Consider the following 18,387-nt stretch of genomic DNA (forward strand, 5'->3'; position numbering starts at 1 on the left):
TTTTTTAAAGCTTTTTTCCCTTTAGAAGGGTTTTTTTGCTTTTTTTTTCGCCCGCACAAGAGCAAAAGTAGCTGGGTGTTTGGAAGTGCGCTTGGAAAAGTTATTTGTACTTGTTCTTTTTCTTGTTATCTGTATTTGAATTAGCATCGAGGCGGCAGGGTAGAAAGCAGCAGTAACTGATATCGGCATTTGTAAATAAATAACCGCGTCGTCGTAACAGCGATTCCTTAGTTTAAAGGAAAAGAAAAAAAGGCCGCGGCTGACTTCAAAGCAGTAAAAGGTGGAAACTCAGTAGTGCGCAGGTAAGCGGCCTGCGTTAAGACACCGATCAGGCACAAGGAGCAGTAGGAGCAAATAAGGTAGTAAAGTTTTATTTATTTGTTTATTTTAGATTAAACAGTCCTTAGCGGTCCAGAGGCAGAACAGTTAAGTGGGCGACAGCGTATTGGTTCATTAATACGGGGGAATACAAACAGTGCGAGTGAAGAGCTTATAAGTAAGAAGAGCGCAAAGCTAGAAGAGACAGAGAAAAGTAAAGTTAACCTCATAGAAAGGCAGGCAGCTGAGAGGGAGAACAGTACAGGAGCTTAAGGGGGAAAAGGTGTAAAATATCTGTAGCAGATCTTAGTGTTACCATTTAAGTTAAGGAGCAGCTGAAAGAAGAAGAAATTTAATTTTAAGAAAAAAAAATATATAGTTAAGGCAGCTTAGTAATCCCAAATCAAATTTTAATAATGAGGCCAGTGCAATGCAAGTCCTGTTGGATGTTGGACTTTTTAGATGATGGTTTGGAAGAGCCAGTTGTCTATGAGGGCTACATCTGCAAGAGATGCCAGCTGATCCAGCACCTCGAGCTCAGGGTCGCTGAACTGGAGGAGGAGTTGGCTGACCTGCGTTGTAATAGAGAATTGGCGGACTTGGCCCAGGTGTCCTTTAGAGATAGTGTGCACCCCTAAGGTGGCGCGGAGGAGATTCCAGACCAGACAGGTAGGAATAGGTGGGTCACGGTCGCAAGGCGTAAGGTAAAGGGTGCACACTGTCCGGGGGCATCAACCCCAGAATTAGAAGTGTCTAACCGTTATCATGTCCTGGCGGAGCTGGACGGTGACTCTGATAATTCTGAGGTGGTAGGCAGGGTTGAGGAGCCCCAACGGGCCACCTCAAAACCAGTTCCCAAAAGAGAGAGGTAGTGATAGTTGGGGACTCAATCATTAGGGGATTGAAGCGCAGGTGTGCTCCAGAGAGAGAGAGTCTCATGCGGTGTGTTGCCTTCCGGGAGCACAGGTGGGAGACCTCCTGGAAGGGTGGATAGGCTCTTGGCCAGAGCGGGTGGATCCAGTTGTCATTGTCCACGTTGGAACAAATGACATACATAAGGGTAGTCTGTCAGTTCTGCGATCCAAATTCAAAGAGTTAGGTACCAAGCTGAGGAGCAGAACTGACAAGGTAGTCTTCTCCGAAGTTCTGCCTGTGCCACGCGCCAGTCCAGGTAAGATTGAGGAGATTAGAAGGCTTAACGCGTGGCTCAAATCTTGGTGCAGGGTAGAAGGGTATAGGTTTATGGGGCATTGGGACTCCTTTTGGAACAGATGGGACCTGTTCGCCGTGACGGGTTACATCTGAACCGGAGGGGCACCAATGTATTGGGGAGGCGTATGTGTAGGCTAGTCGAGGATTGTTTAAACTAGGGAATGGGGGTCAGGGAGTTTAGGACAGGCCAGATTTAGATCTATACATGGAAGAACAAACAATGGTGTAGAAATAAAAATGCATAGTAATGTAAATTTTAAGCAAACACGTAAAGATAGAAGGATTAACACATTAAAAATAGCTTGCCTTAATGCTAGAAGTATCAAAAATAAGGTAAGTGAGTTGGAGTTGTATGTAGCAGAGCACAATTATGATATTATAGCAATAACGGAAACCTGGCTAAATAACAAAGATGGGGATGAGTGTAACATAGAGGGATACACATTTTTAGGAAAGATAGACAGAACAGAAAAGGAGGAGGAGTTGCTGTTTATGCCAAACAGGAATTAAATGTAAGTCATCTTCAGTTGGATGATGAGCCCCATCTTAGTGAGGACATGTGGCTTCGCCTGGAAAATATTAGGGAAAAGGTCTCATTTTAGGAGTGTGTTATAGACCACCCAATTCAGACAGTAATTTCAACACACATCTTTTAGTAATATCAAAAGGCAAGTTTACAGGGGATATTATAGTCATGGGGACTTTAATTATCCAAATATTAACTGGGATAACCTTACAGATGGAGGAGCACAAGAGCAGGAGTTTTAGAAGTAATCGCGACTGTTTTTAACACAGCATGTTAAAGCACCAACAAGGGGTGAAGCCTATCTGGATTTAGTATTCTGTAATAATCAGGATAGAATTGAGGGTGTAGAGGTGATTGAACCACTAGGGTCAAGTGACCATAATGTAATACAATTCTCAGTATTTTGTAAGAGTACAGATGCAAAGACTAAAATTGTTAAGTTGAACTTTAGTAGGGCTAATTTTGAGCAGATGCGACAAAGTCTAAGTAGGATAGACTGGGATAAGCTTTTAAATGTGGAGACAGTCGAGGAGCAGTGGAACAGGTTTAAAATGTTTTACATGTAATGCAGGACAGATACATACCTAAATTTGGAAGTAATAGGAAACTAAAAAATCTCCACGATGGATTAATAAAGATTTAAAAAGAAGTTGCAAAGGAAAAACTGCTGTATAAGGCATATAAGACTAATGACTGCAAAGAGAACCGTAGCGTATGAGAACATGAGGGCAACCATTAAGAAGGATATCAGAGAGGCTAAAAGACAGTTGGAGAGGAATATAGCAGATAAGGCGAAAGAAGACCCCAAGAGATTCTTTCAGTATTTTAGTAGTAAAAGAACAGTTAAGGAGGAGGTCAAGTTCATCAGGAATAGTAAAGGGAATTAAAAGATACAGACAATGAAATAGCAGATGCCCTAAACTTACATTTTTCTGAGGTGTTTACAAGTGAGCAAGTGGATAACCTGCCAGAGGTAAACACAACTACTAAGGAGGTACTGAGGGATTTGGAAATTGTAGAGGGAGAAGTGCTGCTCAGATTAAATAAGATGAAATCAAACAAATCACCAGGCCCAGATAATATTTATCCTCGTGTTCTTAAGGAGGCTAGTGAGTACATATATAAACCCTTGACACATATTTTTAGGAAGTCACTGTGCACTGGAGAGATTCCAAAGGACTGGAAAATGGCAAATATCATCCCATTATATAAAAAGGGTGACAGGGCAGATCCAAGCAACTATAGGCCAGTAAGCTTAACAAGCATCACAGGAAAATTAATGGAAGGAATTATTAAGGATAAGATTGAGCAACACATGACAAGGACAGGAGTTATTCTGAACAGTCAGCATGGGTTCAGAAGGGGGAGGTCGTGTTTTACTAACATGTTGGAATTCTATGAGGAGGCAACAAAAGGATACGATCAAAGTGGAGCTTATGATATTATTTATCTGGACTTTCAGAAAGCATTTGATAAGGTGCCACATGAGAGGTTGGGCATCAAGTTAAAAGAAGTGGGAATTCAGGGTGATGTTTTTAGATGGGTGCAGAATTGGCTCAGACACAGGAAGCAGAGGGTGATGGTGCGAGGAACCTCATCAGAACTGCCGATGTTAAGAGTGGTGTTCCACAGGGGTCAGTGCTAGGGCCGCTGCTATTTTTAATATATATAAATGATTTAGATAGGAATATAAGTAACAAGCTGGTTAAGTTTGCAGATGATACCAAGATAGGTGGATTAGCAGATAATTTGGAATCCGTTATATCATTACAGAAGGACTTGGATAGCATACAGGCTTGGGCAGATTTGTGGCAGATGAAATTTAATGTCAGTAAATGTAAAGTATTACACATAGGAAGTAAAAATATTAGGTTTGAATACACAATGGGCGGTCGAAAAATCGAGAGTACACCTTATGAGAAGGATTTAGGAGTCATAGTGGACTCCAAGCTATCAACTTCCAAACAGTGTTCAGAAGCCATTAAGAAGGCTAACAGAATGTTAGGTTATATAGCACGATCTGTGGAGTACAAGTCCAAGGAGGTTATGCTCAACCTTTATAATGCACTGGTGAGGCCTCATCTTGAGTACTGTGTGCAGTTTTGGTCTCCAGGCTACAAAAGGACATAGCAGCACTAGAAAAGGTCCAGAGAAGAGCGACTAGGCTGATTCCAGGTCTACAGGGGTTGAATTATGAGGAAAGATTAAAAGAGCTGAGCCTTTACAGTTTAAGCAAAAGAAGATTAAGAGGTGACATGATTGAAGTGTTTAAAATTATGAAGGGAATTAGTACAGTGGATCGAGACTTGTATTTTAAAATGAGCTCATCAAGAACACGGGGACACAGTTGGAAACTTGTTAAGGGTAAATTTCGCACAAACATTAGGAAGTTTTTCTTTACACAAAGAACGATAGACACTTGGAATAAGTTACCAAGTAGTGTGGTAGACAGTAAGACGTTAGGGACTTTCAAAACTCGACTTGATGTTTTCTTGGAGGAAGCAAGTGAATAGGACTGGCGAGCTTTGTTGGGCTGAATGGCCTGTTCTCGTCTAGATTGTTCTAATTGTTCTAATTGTTCTAATCCCTCCTCGATCGCGGGGGTTGCGTTCCAGAACCCCCCGCGATAGATGAAAATCCGCGAAGTAGAAACCTTATGTTTGTATGGTTATTTTTATATATTTTAAGCCCTTAGAAACTCTCCCAAACTGTTCAGAAATATTCTCCGCACAGTTATACAGTAAACCCTTGTTTATAGCGGTTAATCCTCTCCAGACAGATAAATGAATTTCCATGAAGTAGGATTCTTTATTTATCCATCCATCCATTTTCTAACCCGCTGAATCCGAATACAGGGTCACGGGGGTCTGCTGGAGCCAATCCCAGCCAACACAGGGCACAAGGCAGGAACCAATCCTGGACAGGGTGCCAACCCACCGCAGTTCTTTATTTATAAATCTAATATTTTTGCAGTTAGATTATAGAAAACCTGTTTATGACCTTCTAAATATGTTTTTTAACATTATTAGACCCCTCTAGACATGAAATAACACCCTTTAGTCAAAAGATTAAACTGTGCTCCATGACAAGACAGAGATGACAGTTCTTTCTCACAATTAAAAGAATGCAAACATATCTTCCTCTTCAAAGGAGTAAATGTCAGGGGCAGAGAATGTCAGAGAGAGAGAGTAAAGTAAACAATCAAAAATCAATAGGGCTGTTGGGCTTTTATGTATGCGAAGCACCACGATAAAGCGGCCGCAATGAAGGGATCAATGTGAAGGTAGTCTTTCAGCATTTTTTAGCGGAGCGTCCGTATCTTCTAAGCAAACAGCCCCTCTGCTCACACCCCCTCCATCAGGAGCAGAGAATGTCAGAGAGAGAGAGACAGAGAAAAGCAAACAATCAAAAATCAATATGGGCTGTTAGAGCTTTTAAGTGTAAGAAGTACTGCGCGGGAAGCATATCATATATCATTGAGGAGTTTTATTTAATATGTAATACGTGCTCTGATTGAGTAGCTTGTATGAAATCAACTGGGCAAACAAACTGAGGAACCATGTACCATAAATTAAAAGACCCATTGTCCACAGAAATCCGCGAACCAGCGAAAAATGCGTGATATATATTTAGATATGCTTACATTTAAAATCCGCAATGGAGTGAAGCTGCGAAAGTTTGAAGCGCAATATAGCGAGGGATCACTGTATACAATAAAAACTTACATTTGATTTACGTCTTTAACAGCCACTGTAAATTTATAGTACTTGTCAAAGTTAGCATTTTTTTTTCAGTTTTATTCTCTCACTCACGTTCACGCTCTCATAACATGTCCCCCCAAACCCCCGATCTGGCGCTGTTTTCAGATACAGACATGGTATAACAAACAAACTCCAGAAGAGGCAGAGGACAGAATAGTACAGAGAGGTTGGTTCCGTGCTGTATAAAATCATCACATTCAAATGTTAACAGTTCCCACACACCCAAGGACCGTTCTTCCTACATTTACGACACGTGCACTTGTTGCAGTGCACACACCTCTCTGTGCTGTGGTTCCTATTACACTGAACGAGCATCTGACACTGAACTTTCTTTCTTGGGGGAAGCGGAGGTCTTAGAACTGAAGTTTGTTGATGCTGCATCATCTTTTCTTTTTCCATTGCCTTTTCCTGTGTCACGCATGCGCGAGTAGGAGGCATGGCGGACCAAATCGCTTCGAAGGACGTTTGTCGGTAGGGAATGGCAGGGTACTAACCTTTCTGCTCTCTCTTTCAGGAAAAAAGACGCTCCGCCATCATAACCTGACCGCACCACGTCCACTTCCGCCCTTCCTCCGCCATCTTCCCTGACGTCACGAATCCCGTCATCCCTCACGCCTCCTTCCCAGCATTCCTCCACTTCCGGCTCCTCCTATATAAAAATGGCCGCCGGCGCATGTGAAGTGGTCGCGCGCATAAGCAATATTTTTGTTTGTACCCTTGACCTTGAGAACATATTTTGTTTACAGTATACGGGGCCGGAAACCCCAACTCTTTACGCTGTGTTGTCTTATTTCTTTTACACCTGTAAGAAGTGACAACGAAGTTCTTCTGCAAGGTGAGCCATGAACACTCTTGTTCTCCCTGTGGATGCCATCGCTGCTAAGTCAAGGATGTCTCACTGTAGCACATGTGTCCATTGTCTGCCCAGAGGCAGCATGTATTTGTGAAATAATTAAATAAGCTTCCGTATTGTCAAAGAGGTGCAATGTAAGTTATCGTAATGTGTGACAGGGCACCAGCATTCCATGTCACTTGGTGATTACTTCTTGAGGTGAATTCACATCCCTGGAGCTGAAAGGTCATCATGGAGGAGGACGAAGTAAAGCAAGTCAAGGGCTCAGCCGGTCTCCTTTTAAAATGGCTGAATAAAACAACAATGTTTTGCTTTTTTCCAGCTTATAATTGCAATACGCATTTAATCTCAAGGTGCAAATCAATACTCAATAATATTGACATATTTGGTAAGTTTTAATGCTTTTTCAATCACGAAACTGTGCACCCTTCTGCCCCATTGTAAGCTGCAAGAACAGACAAGTTATTTTTAAAATGTATTTAAAACAAAAAACACTTCACAGTAAAGCACAATTTTAAGTGGCAAATTACTAATTAGCAGGGATCTCAAACTCCTGGAGGGCCGCAGTGGCTGCAGGTTTTCATTCTAACCCTTTTCTTAATTACTGCCCTGTTTTTTGCTGCTGATTAACTTCTTTTGAATTCATTTTATTTGACTTGCTCTTGAAGACACAGACTCCTTAATTGTTTCATTTTCCCTAATTAGCAGCCAAACAATAATCTTCTTCTTATATAATACGCTACTGATTTTAAATCACCTGTAGCTCGCAAACCGTTTGAACTATTAACCTGAAATTTGGTACACATATACTATGTGACGTCTACTATCCACTTTTGGGGTGCTGATTGACCTCCAAAGTTATTCCTCTATTTATTTTTATTTTATTTCACTGAATCAACTTTCGCCAGCAGCCAGCAGGGCGGCCATGTGGCCCATGCGTACAAGCGCCGTTCTCATCCCTGCCACCTTCACTGTCACTTCCCCTACCTCTTCATGCCTTAAATCATTCTTGAGGCAGATTGAAGACTTAAGTGCCAGCTTATGTGAAACATTAAGGAAAACATAGTAAGTAATTGCAACACAAACACTGACTTAAAGATGCCGACGGAAGAAGAGAAGAAGCAGGCCGCTAGGGTGGAGAAAAGAACAGCTGCTCAGGAAATGTGACGATGCAGGTATACTGAATGCTCCCATCTCGCTTCCGGGAGCCCTTAAACCAAACACTGTCAGTAATGTTACCAATGAGCACGGCAGTGAGGCACAACAAATGGAGCAAGGAGATGGTGTAAAAAGTGTCAAGTGCTTTTATGTAAAAACCAACAACAAAAACAAAGTGTCCAAATAAATAGCGCAGTGCCTTCCTAAAATTTTCAGTACATAATCCAGTAAAACAGGGGTGAAAAGTGGAGGTTAAAATCAAATTAGAAAAAATCTTACTGAATGCTGAACTTTTAAAAATCCAGTACATCCTTCTTCTACTACTGGCGGCTCCCCTGCTTCTCCCAAATGGGCCCTGCAACAGGGGAGTCACCCTAGCTGCAGCTGACCTGCTCTGCCTGCTTCGGCTGATCGGTTCACCTCACCGAACCCTGGCTCCACCAAACACCGACTTGGGCTCCCCAGCAACCAGTCATCCGACTTCTGGTCATTCCCGCTCTTCACAATAAACTCAGCGGGAGTCGACCACTACGACTGCTCCCTGGGTGTCGGCCAAACACCCAGGCTCCTTGTTTAGCTACACTTGCACTTGGGTGCTCTCTCTCTCTCTCTCGCTCTCTCTCTCTCTCTCTCTCGCTCTCTCTCTTGCTCTCTTGCTCTCTCGCTCTCTCTCTCCTGCACCGGCTTTCTCCTCCTGCTTCATGCCTTCTCCTGCAACTTCTCGTTCTTTCCTATTCTCTTCTTTTTCTTCTCCCCCTTAGCCATCTCACACGTCTATTTATCAAGAGGACGTGGCAGCTGTGGCAATCAGCAGCTCCTGGGAACAATTATGGATGCAGACCATTTTTCACCTGTGCACTTAGGTGAGAAACGCCCACATCACAAACTACTCAGGAACCGCTTTGGCTACACAACCAGTACGCCCCTCGTTAAGCTGCGAATGCGCCGATTATTTATTTTAAAAAGAGGCCCTTTTAACATGAGCTGTGGACCCGCGATACCACAGGAAGCAGCAAGCACATCAACCTCTGAACAAAGGAATGCTAAACATACAGAGAAAGAGGATGAAAACTAGGAATGCTCAAGTCAAGTGTATTCACAGCATGGGCATTTCTGCAAGTTGTCCACAATTTTCTTGGCAGTCACAGAGCAGAGAGTTATGCTGAGCTTGTAGAGAACTGGATGGTATCGTCTTCTGGTTTGTTTTCAGAATAAACACATCAAAATAATTTTGGTGGGACAGAGTTGAAACTCCAGATATTGTCTTGATGTATTGATATTCAATAGTGTCAAAATGTCAATGATGTGTATCTCAAAAACCTGACGTGCTGGCTTAATTATGATTGCACATATGAAATCAGTGTAAAAAACTTAATAAAGAGCTGGTCGGAAGTTCCCAGCGGCAAACAAAAAATATTTTTTATAGACTTGTGATATCTGTTCTTTAATTCTTAATCAGTTCAGTCAAAGCCTACCTTGGTAGCACTGGGCACATGTAAGGAACCAGCCCTGAACTGGGCACCAACTCATCGCTGAGACCACTCAGGCACACACCTGTTCTGACTCCAGAGTTGAAAGTTTATAGTGTCATTATTGTCACATGCACAGTGACCAGTGAAATTCTCACTTGCAGCAATGGCCCTCATCACTCTTTAAGTCTGTAGATATAATATTTTCCAAACACCATTTTACTAGCAACAGTAGCCACCATGTTCATAGAAAAAGATGTTTTTTAACCGGTAAGTTAGGACAATAGGGTCATTCTGGTCACAAGCGTAGAGTAAAGTAAAATTCTTGTGTTAATTAACATGTGACCTGTTGCCATTCTCCAATGCCATGGTGAGTTTAGAGTTACTAATAAGCCCAACCAACATTATTTTGGGATGGAGATCATAAATCAGATCACAGCACCGGGCAAGAAAGTGCAAAATGCACACAAGACGTGTTCACACTGGGAGCCAACCCTGCAGCACTGGTGCTGGGAGACACTGCGCCACCATGACTTTGAATGGGAATGAGAAGAATTCTTTTAATGTGTGTTTGATGTTGAAGCTCATAAGCAGAAAGGAAAAACTCATAAATGCAGGTGTTATAACTTTGTGCAAACAGTAGCTCACCATCGATCAAATCAATCAACATTTAAACACAACAGATGGAAACAAAAGTGCTCCACACAAATGAAGAATAAAAAACAAGTTCAAAATAAAATCAATAACTATAATAAATAAATGTATTATAAGCTACAAAATGTAAAATAAAATACATAAACATAAATGATACCATGCCATTAAGAAGAATACAATAAAAAATATGATATTACTACCTTTAAGCACGTCCTTAAGAAATAAGAAAGGAAAAGATTTTAATTAAGATTTAAAATTGTCAGTAGAGTTGGAAGACATAATGAAGAAGGGTAGACTACTCCATAGAACATTATTCAACATTATTCCATGGAACATTCACATTATTCAAAGTTGTTGGCTGTTTTTACCTGCATTTTCATTAATCTTTAATTTAATATATATTTTTTATCATTATGCTGTTGCTGGAGTATATGAATTTCCCCTTGGGATTAATAAAGTATCTATCTATCTATCTATCTATCTATCTATCTATCTATCTATCTATCTATCTATCTGTCATATAGTGTCTTTTAATCTATCTATCTATCTATCTATCTATCTATCTATCTATCTATATCTATCTATCTATATATAGTGCCTGTTATCTATCTATCTATCTATCTATCTATCTATCTATCTATCTATCTATCTATCTATCTATCTATCTATCTATCTATCTATCTATCTATCTATCTATCTATCTATCTATCTATCATATAGTGTCTTTTAATCTATCTATCTATCTATCTATCTATCTATCTATCTATCTATCTATCTATCTATCTGTCATATAGTGTCTTTTAATCTATCTATCTATCTATCTATCTATCTATCTATCTATCTATCTATCTATCTATCTATCTATCTATCTAAGAACAGGGGCAGCCACAGACAGCGCATGAGCCCCCTAAACCTTCAGCCGAGACTGCGGGACAGAAACATGTTTTCAATCAGATTAGAGATGGAGTCGAAGTGAAGGAGGTCCAAGATATACAGTGATAAGGTACCAAACCATGGCAAGTCTGAGTTAGTGTAAACCTGCAGCGGCCTCGCTAATATGGCCTGGCTGCTGAATATCTGGAATGTCTGAATGCCCTGAGGTTGTTAATGTGTATGGCATGCCCTGATGAATTTGGCTATCTATAACCTTAAGGGAATTACCCAACATTATCCTATTTGGGGCGTTCATAAGAAAAGTAATGATTTACTTAATGAGGAAGAATTACACAGTTAAAAAGAATACTCGCGTCAAATATTTGAAAAAGAAGATGCCCATTGAGGGTAGCTGACTCTATCCTTCTGGCTGAAGCTCCGTAAAACTCGAAGACATCAAGAGAAGTGTCGGTCAATGATGACTAGAGCTTCATGCACTTTGAAGGCCACAAGTGCCACATTCTGATTCTTGTTATTTATTTTGTTTTTCACAAGCCATCAAGCGCCCGTTTTTGTTTTTGAACTAAACAATTAAAAGGGGAGGAAAGGGTTGGTACCCCAACATTTGCTTTGTTTGTGCACTCCTTCCCTTGCATGATGACACTGTCTAACTGATAGCTGTTAGGTTTTGTAAATCTGGGAATTATAACTCACTTATATATTCCATTAGCCATTTGCCGTGGCTTAGTAGTGAAACAGCATAGTGAGGAGGGCCCTGCCCAGCTCCCCACTCCTGACGTCACACTTCCCCCTACCCTCTGGAATGTTCAAGCAAATTATAGAAAAAAAAACGATCTAAATCCATTAAGTAGTTCTCTTGTTCGCTATCTTAGCGGAGGTAAGATACGCCCTGAGGTTGGAGCGTGAGTGAGGTGGGCCCGCCCCCCTCCCCTCAGCCCGCTGCGTCTCTCTCAGATTCGCACAGATAAATCAGTACCACAAGTGAACTATGATACTTGGCGCGATGAGAGAAGTCGCAAAATCAACCGGAATGTTCAAGCAAATTATAGAAAAAACCCGACCTAAATCTGTTAAGTAGTTCTCTCCTGAAAAGATGGATTTTATATATATATATAGGTTGAGCTTTTGATTTGTGGAAATCAAGTTTGTACCCTTGCCCTGTAACACCACAGACTGATGTTTACTCGATTATGTTGACTTCTTTTGGATAAAAGCACCTGCTAAGGAAATGAAACTAAATGTAGATCAACACTTTTATAGGAAGGACCCTGTTTTGTTCCCCGTGTGTATCTCTGCCTAACTGGTGTAGTTTTTTAATAAACACACATTGTGTTGGTGTTTTTCATGGGATTGAACACAGTCCAAGAACCCCTCTATCTTAGATAGTTTCTTCATTGGACATTCCTTTCTCACTCCATGCTACAATCAAACAGCCATAGCAGTTGGTACCTGTCATGTAGCAAATGAATTCCAGTTGTAAACTGCAGTTGTCCGTGAGCCACCAGCCAAATGGGTCCAACCTCGTGCATTCAAAATCATTTATACAGCCTTCACACCAGTTGGTGTAGAGAACGGCATCCCCGTTGGACCACTTAAAGTTACTGATGCCCCGGTAGAGCCCAATCCAGATGTGGAGCATTGATGTAGAATTCATGAGCCAGTTGTACAGAAGAAGGTTTTCAGCTGTGCTGTCAATGGTTGCCAGGTCCACGTAGTGGTTTCTGCAGTACGTCTGAGCATTTTTCCATGTCTTTAGTAATGGAACATAATGGTAGCTTTTGCCTTGACAAAATATAACTTCACAAAAGCCTGTAAAACAATCAGATTATTTAAATGTAGAGTTTGCAGTATCAGTTGAAAGCCATTCAGCTTTATATGGTGTGATGGACGGTGGGCAGCTTAACTCGGCCAGGATGCCCAAAGAATAAAAGGATGGGAGAAGACAGCTACTTGTGGACACTGCCTCCCCCAAAGTTGTAAATGGCAGCTTTTCTGGACTGCAAGGGGTCCCCTGGATTCCCATAGGGCACTATGGGACATGGAGTCCGACAATGCAGCCCTACTGGGTACCATGGGTGCCGGCAGGAACACTGCAAGAAGGACCGGAGGAGTCATGCCACATCAATCACCCAGAAGTATTCCCAAATCACGAGGACGGAATCTCCAAAGTGCTTCCGGGCTGAAGAAAAAAAAGTGCTGGCAAGCCACGTGGATGGAAGAACAGAAGCACTTCTGGGTGAAGGACTATATAAAGGACTATTGTGAACCCAGCAAGCGAGCCAGAGTCGGGAGGTAGTAGACAGCGCTTGCTGGGAGGAGTGGAGGAGATATATATATATATATATATATATATATATATATATTGTCAGGGATGCCAGGGGCCATGACCCGGCTGGGACGTCATGAGGGACCGGATGTGGGTCTGTGCCCACCCTGGATCACGTGGGGGTTGCCTTCCGGGTTGCTCTGGTCACCGCCAGGAGGCGCCCCAATGCCTTGGGGACCTGTTACCCCAGCACTTCCGCCACACCAGGAAGTGCTGGGGAAGACTTTGGACGTTACCTGGACAGCTGCCGGGAGGATAGCCGGCACTTCCGCCACGCTGGGCGTGGCCAAGGGAGGAATGCCGGGAACACCTGGTGCTCATCCGGGTACAGAATAAAAGGGGCCGTCTCCATTCATTCGAGGCTGGAGTCGGGAAGAGGAAGGACGAAGCTCAGGAGAGCTGTGGAGGCGGCCCGAAGAAAGGCATTGTGGCCAGGACTGTGACTTTGGGGTTTGTGCACTGACTTTATTGAACTGGGTCTGAGTGACCAATATTGTTGTAAATAGTTTTGTATAATAAACGTGTGGTGGTGTGAAAACAACATGTCCGCCTGTCTGTGTCCGGGTCAACTTCACAATATATATATATATATATATATATATATAGAGAGAGAGAGAGAGAGAGAGAGAGAGAGAGAGAGAGAGAGAGAGAGAGAGAGAGAGAGAGAATTGTGGTGATTATTGGTTTATTTGCCTGTTTATTGTGGCTATGGTGCTTTGGGCACTCTTTTCAAGAGGACAAAATATTAAAATATTTCTTGGTGCTTTTAACCTGTGTCTTGTACGTCTGTCTGTTGGGTTAAAAAGGGTAACAGGGCCACCTAGTGTTCACAATGGATTGATTATATCTACATTATTTATTTTGGAGCTTGCTTAATATAGTTTGTATATTTTTTCCTAATGGACAGACCCCAGGACGAAGCTGCAGTAAACCGCAGGTCACATGCACATTCACTCGTATAGGGCCAGTTTTGAACAGCTAATATGGACATCATTTGGACAGAGAAGGAAAATTCTAAGTCTACATGATCAGGAAATGATCAGACTCTGCAGCTGTTTGCCATGAGTTTTCATTTTAGAACCTATCGATGCTTGATTTATATACTTTTATTGAATTTTAAATATGGTTAATACACTTTAATGTAATATTTATATCATCATCTCTTTACCATTTTCTATTTTTGTTTTCTTCTGCACTGGTATGATTCTGGTGATACTAATGGTGCTGTCACCATGCCTGCCAATGCCCCTGCAAGATCCTAGTCTAATAGTCCAGATGTGTACTTTTTGGGCTAAAACTCTTAAAAAAGTAAACTCATTCCCCACTGATTTTTAATTACAGGTTTCTCTTCTGGCGTTTGCATTTTTGGCTCAGTTTGTTCATTTTGTTACAGTCAGGGCCTCATTTGTGGCTCAAGGGGTTTCTCTTTGAATTGAATCTAATTGTTGTCTGTTAAGTATTATTTTATTATTGATGTTTGTTACTTCTCTTATATTATTGTTTTTTGTTAAACATAGATTTATTTAGTCATATGGACTTGGATTTTATGTATTGAACCAAGGAGGGCAGGGCCACCCTATATGACAGCTACATGGCCTGTTAAAATTGAGATGGCCTCTGGGTCGGGGCTGAAGGATTGGCTTCTGGTCAAGTCTGGTTGATTTTTGGATTTCGCTTTTTTTCCTATTAACCTATACGTATGGGCTTTGGGTCCATTTTTGGATTACTGATTGTTGGTTGTTATTTGGTTTGCTTTTGGGCATATTTTACTTTAGATATCTGTTTGCTTCAGTTTTACTTGTTGCTTTTTAAAAATAAAATGTTGAAATCTAAAGAAACTATCATGCTGAAAATGAGCATGTTGAATTTTTAAAGTAACCAGGAGGAAAGACACCATCAAAGGACACACAATGGTATTAAAATAAGTCTCAAATAAAGCATATTATTTTTTATATTTAGTCTGTGCCCCCCACCATGAAGCAAGCCTAAATATCAGCCTTTGCCCATACCTAAAATCAAAGATAACATTGCACAGGTTAATAGCAGTAACTTAAATCCTTTTTTTAAGATACACCTCCTTATTCCAAGATAGCAAAATGTGTGCCAGTTAGTGATGAGCAGAACAGGGAAGTTTTGTTTCGCAAAAATAACATTTTATTTTTCTGCGATTTTGTAACATGACTCAAAATTAAGTATTTGGGGGTAGAAAACAAGGAATATCGCTCTCTAAAGACTCAATCACATTTCCATATTTGAATTAATAATTATCTGCGTACTTGTAAAATCAACTCTGTTGATTGACATCAATGCAGAGGTGCAGCGCGTTTTTTAAAAATGTCACCATGCTGCATATTTTTCACACAGACGTTGCATACCACAAAAACTGCACCCCAATATGCTCTGGCTGTGGCCACATTAATGCGGTACCCACTGAAAAATGAAGGAAATGATAAAATGTTTCACAAAGAAAACAAAAGTTATTAATGTCCAGAAACAAGACAGCACAAAGTACACAAATATATAATGAGTTCCTAACAGATGATGAGCAATGCTGAAATAACAAAAAAAAAAAAAATCGGACGCATTGCAATTTATTTTCTACTTTAATTGACATGAAAGTAGACCCCTTGGCCTTTGCTTGCTGCGATACGTGTTTAAATGTTTTAGCTTGTAGTAGATGGGTGCGACCCCTCAGATCTAAGAAGTTGTTTGTGAACTAATCTAAACTAACAAACCAAGCTGACAATCACAAACACAAAAGTGACAAGTGACCTGAAAGTTCAAACATCCAACAAATATGTGGCTACCAGGATATGTGACCGCGTGACAAAGTGTCTGTCAAAGCTTTTCTTGAATGCCAAGATATTACAGCATGTGAGTGAGACGGCACAGATCCTAAGAGAAGCAGTTGTGGGTGAAAACAAAGCTATCATAGCGTGGTAAGGGAGTGCTGTGGCAGCAGATATTTGAAAAGTCACAGAGTCTGGAACTTGACTCTGGAACTCACTTGAGCCCAGCACCTCAAAGACGTCTCTACTGCTTCAAAAACTCGTCTGATATCAGGACTGATTGGTCGGTCTAAGGCAACAAAACTGTTACTGTCTCTGACTGTGGAGTTCACATACAGCGTCTATCTTTATATGTAATACGCTACAGTGGCTGTTTGTCTGTCCAGGATCTTAACTCATCTGTAGCTCGCAAACCATTTGAACTGCTGACCTGAAATTTGGTACACATATACTACGTGCCGTCAATCCGCTTACTGGGTGATGATTGACCTCTGACGTTGTTCCTCTTTTTATTTTTATTTTATTTTATTGTAGAATCAACTCTCGGCAGCGGCCAGTAGAGCAGCCATACGGCACATGTGTACGGACGCCGTTCTCATTCCCTACCACCATTTCCGTCACTTCCCCTACCTCTTCATATCTTAAATCATTCTTAAGGCAGATTGAAGACCAGTGCCATCTTAAGTGAAAAGTGAAGGAAAACATACTAAGTAATTGCAACACAAACACTGACTTAATCAGTTTTAATGCGAAAAGATGCCAACAAAAGAAGAGAAGAAGCGGACCACTAGGGTGGAGAAAAGAAGAACCGCTCAGAAAGCAGCAAGCACATCAACCTCTGAGCAAACGAATGCTAAATGTACAGAAAAAGAGGATGAAAGCACATTATCGTGCAGTGCATCGTTATTGGTAAAAAATATTCACTCTTTTGGAAGTTCTCACATTTTATTATTGTACAACATTGGATCACAATGGATTGAACTTGGACACCCGCAGGGGTAAATGAAAGTTGGAGTCTGGAAGTGCCATCCTGTTGGGGTCCCTGAGTGCCATTAGAGGGCGCTGTCTGGACCTTTCTGGTTTCTACATGACCCAGAAGTGTTTCTAGGAGACACACTATGTATGGCCTTTGTCATTTCAGATGCTACCGATTACATTTCTTTTTGTTTTTTTGTCAGTTTTAGCACAGGCAGGTGAATTGACTTGCTCAGGGCCACAAAGTGTCAATAATGGGATATAAAAATACAACCTCGGGGTTTGAAGTCCAAACCTTTAACCTCAACATCTCACTGCCTGCCTTAGCTAAAATGACATATCATTGATATATGTTTTATAATGCATGCATGTACTGTATAATCTTACACATTCATAATTATGTGCTAAGAAGCACCTCTGGGGGTCTTTTTTGTCCACTACTATCAGGCAATTCAATGCTGCCTCCCAAAGTTCTTGCTGAAATGTATTTATTTAAATTTATTTTTTATATTTTGTAAATTTATATTTATATACTTATCGCTTAACTGCTTGATTGACTGTATGGTTATGTGAGTCTGTTTCTTTATTTTTTTATTCTTGTGCTGCAGTATGCATCAGCATTTACCCTTGGATCAGTAAAGTGTATCTAATCTAATGTCATCTAATATTCATCTAGGGTATATATATGTAATATTTATACAATAAATCTAATGAAAATACTACTACTATTTTTTCCAAACAGTTATTTTAAACATATTGATCAAAAGCAAGTCATTTATTTTATATATATGTCATTTTTTAAATTGAAATCATACTAAAGACAACCTGAATTAAACCATGGACAACATTTTTATCAAATCTTAAAATAACTTTAAAGCAATAAAAATAGATTATTTAAATACATGTGTAAAAATTGTTAAAAAATTAGTTTCTTATAAAATATTTTTTATTAAAACTATACATAAGTATAGAACAAATATTATATATATACAAGTAAATAATAATAATTATTATTATTATGACTTCTTTAAGATATGTTGTCAGATATGCATTTGGCATTGACTGCATTTATTGTGTAATTTATTGTCCGTTTACCAGAATAAAACAGATAATTTAGTTTAATTTACATTTTGAACAAGTTTGCAATAATTAAATAATAAAATAAATAATCAATACTTACTGGCCAACACAAAGACTATAATGGCACTTTTCCACATTCTGAACTTGAACATTGTGACGCTAATTTCCTTGGACTGTTGCACCTCGAGTAGCTTTTTCTTTTTGAATGTGGGTGTTGGAGAAAAGCACATTTTCCTAAATGCTCAATTTTTGATTATTTTGCCGGCTCATTTAACATGCACTCCAGCTTAGCACATCAAGAAGTGAGCCGAGTTTTGTTTCCTCACCAGGGCATTGACTGAAATGCTTGGAATTGCTTTTCTTCAATGTAAT

General features: G+C 40.4%; 1 protein-coding gene across 2 annotated transcripts in view; it reads right to left on the reverse strand.

Annotated features, from left to right (window-relative positions):
* The window catches only part of LOC120517707 (macrophage mannose receptor 1-like), a 46,986-nt gene extending 28,809 nt beyond the window's left edge, over window positions 1-18,177 (reverse strand). For both annotated transcript variants that reach the window (XM_039740169.1, XM_039740161.1), the window contains exon 1: window positions 18,116-18,177. In XM_039740169.1, the coding sequence (XP_039596103.1) occupies window positions 18,116-18,167 (52 nt within the window). In that variant the 5' untranslated portion in view covers window positions 18,168-18,177. The remainder of the gene's footprint in view (window positions 1-18,115) is intronic.
* Between the last annotated feature and the right edge of the window lie 210 nt (window positions 18,178-18,387).

The sequence above is a fragment of the Polypterus senegalus genome, chromosome 1 (assembly GCF_016835505.1).
Source record: "Polypterus senegalus isolate Bchr_013 chromosome 1, ASM1683550v1, whole genome shotgun sequence".
Taxonomy (NCBI): Eukaryota; Metazoa; Chordata; class Cladistia; order Polypteriformes; family Polypteridae; genus Polypterus; species Polypterus senegalus.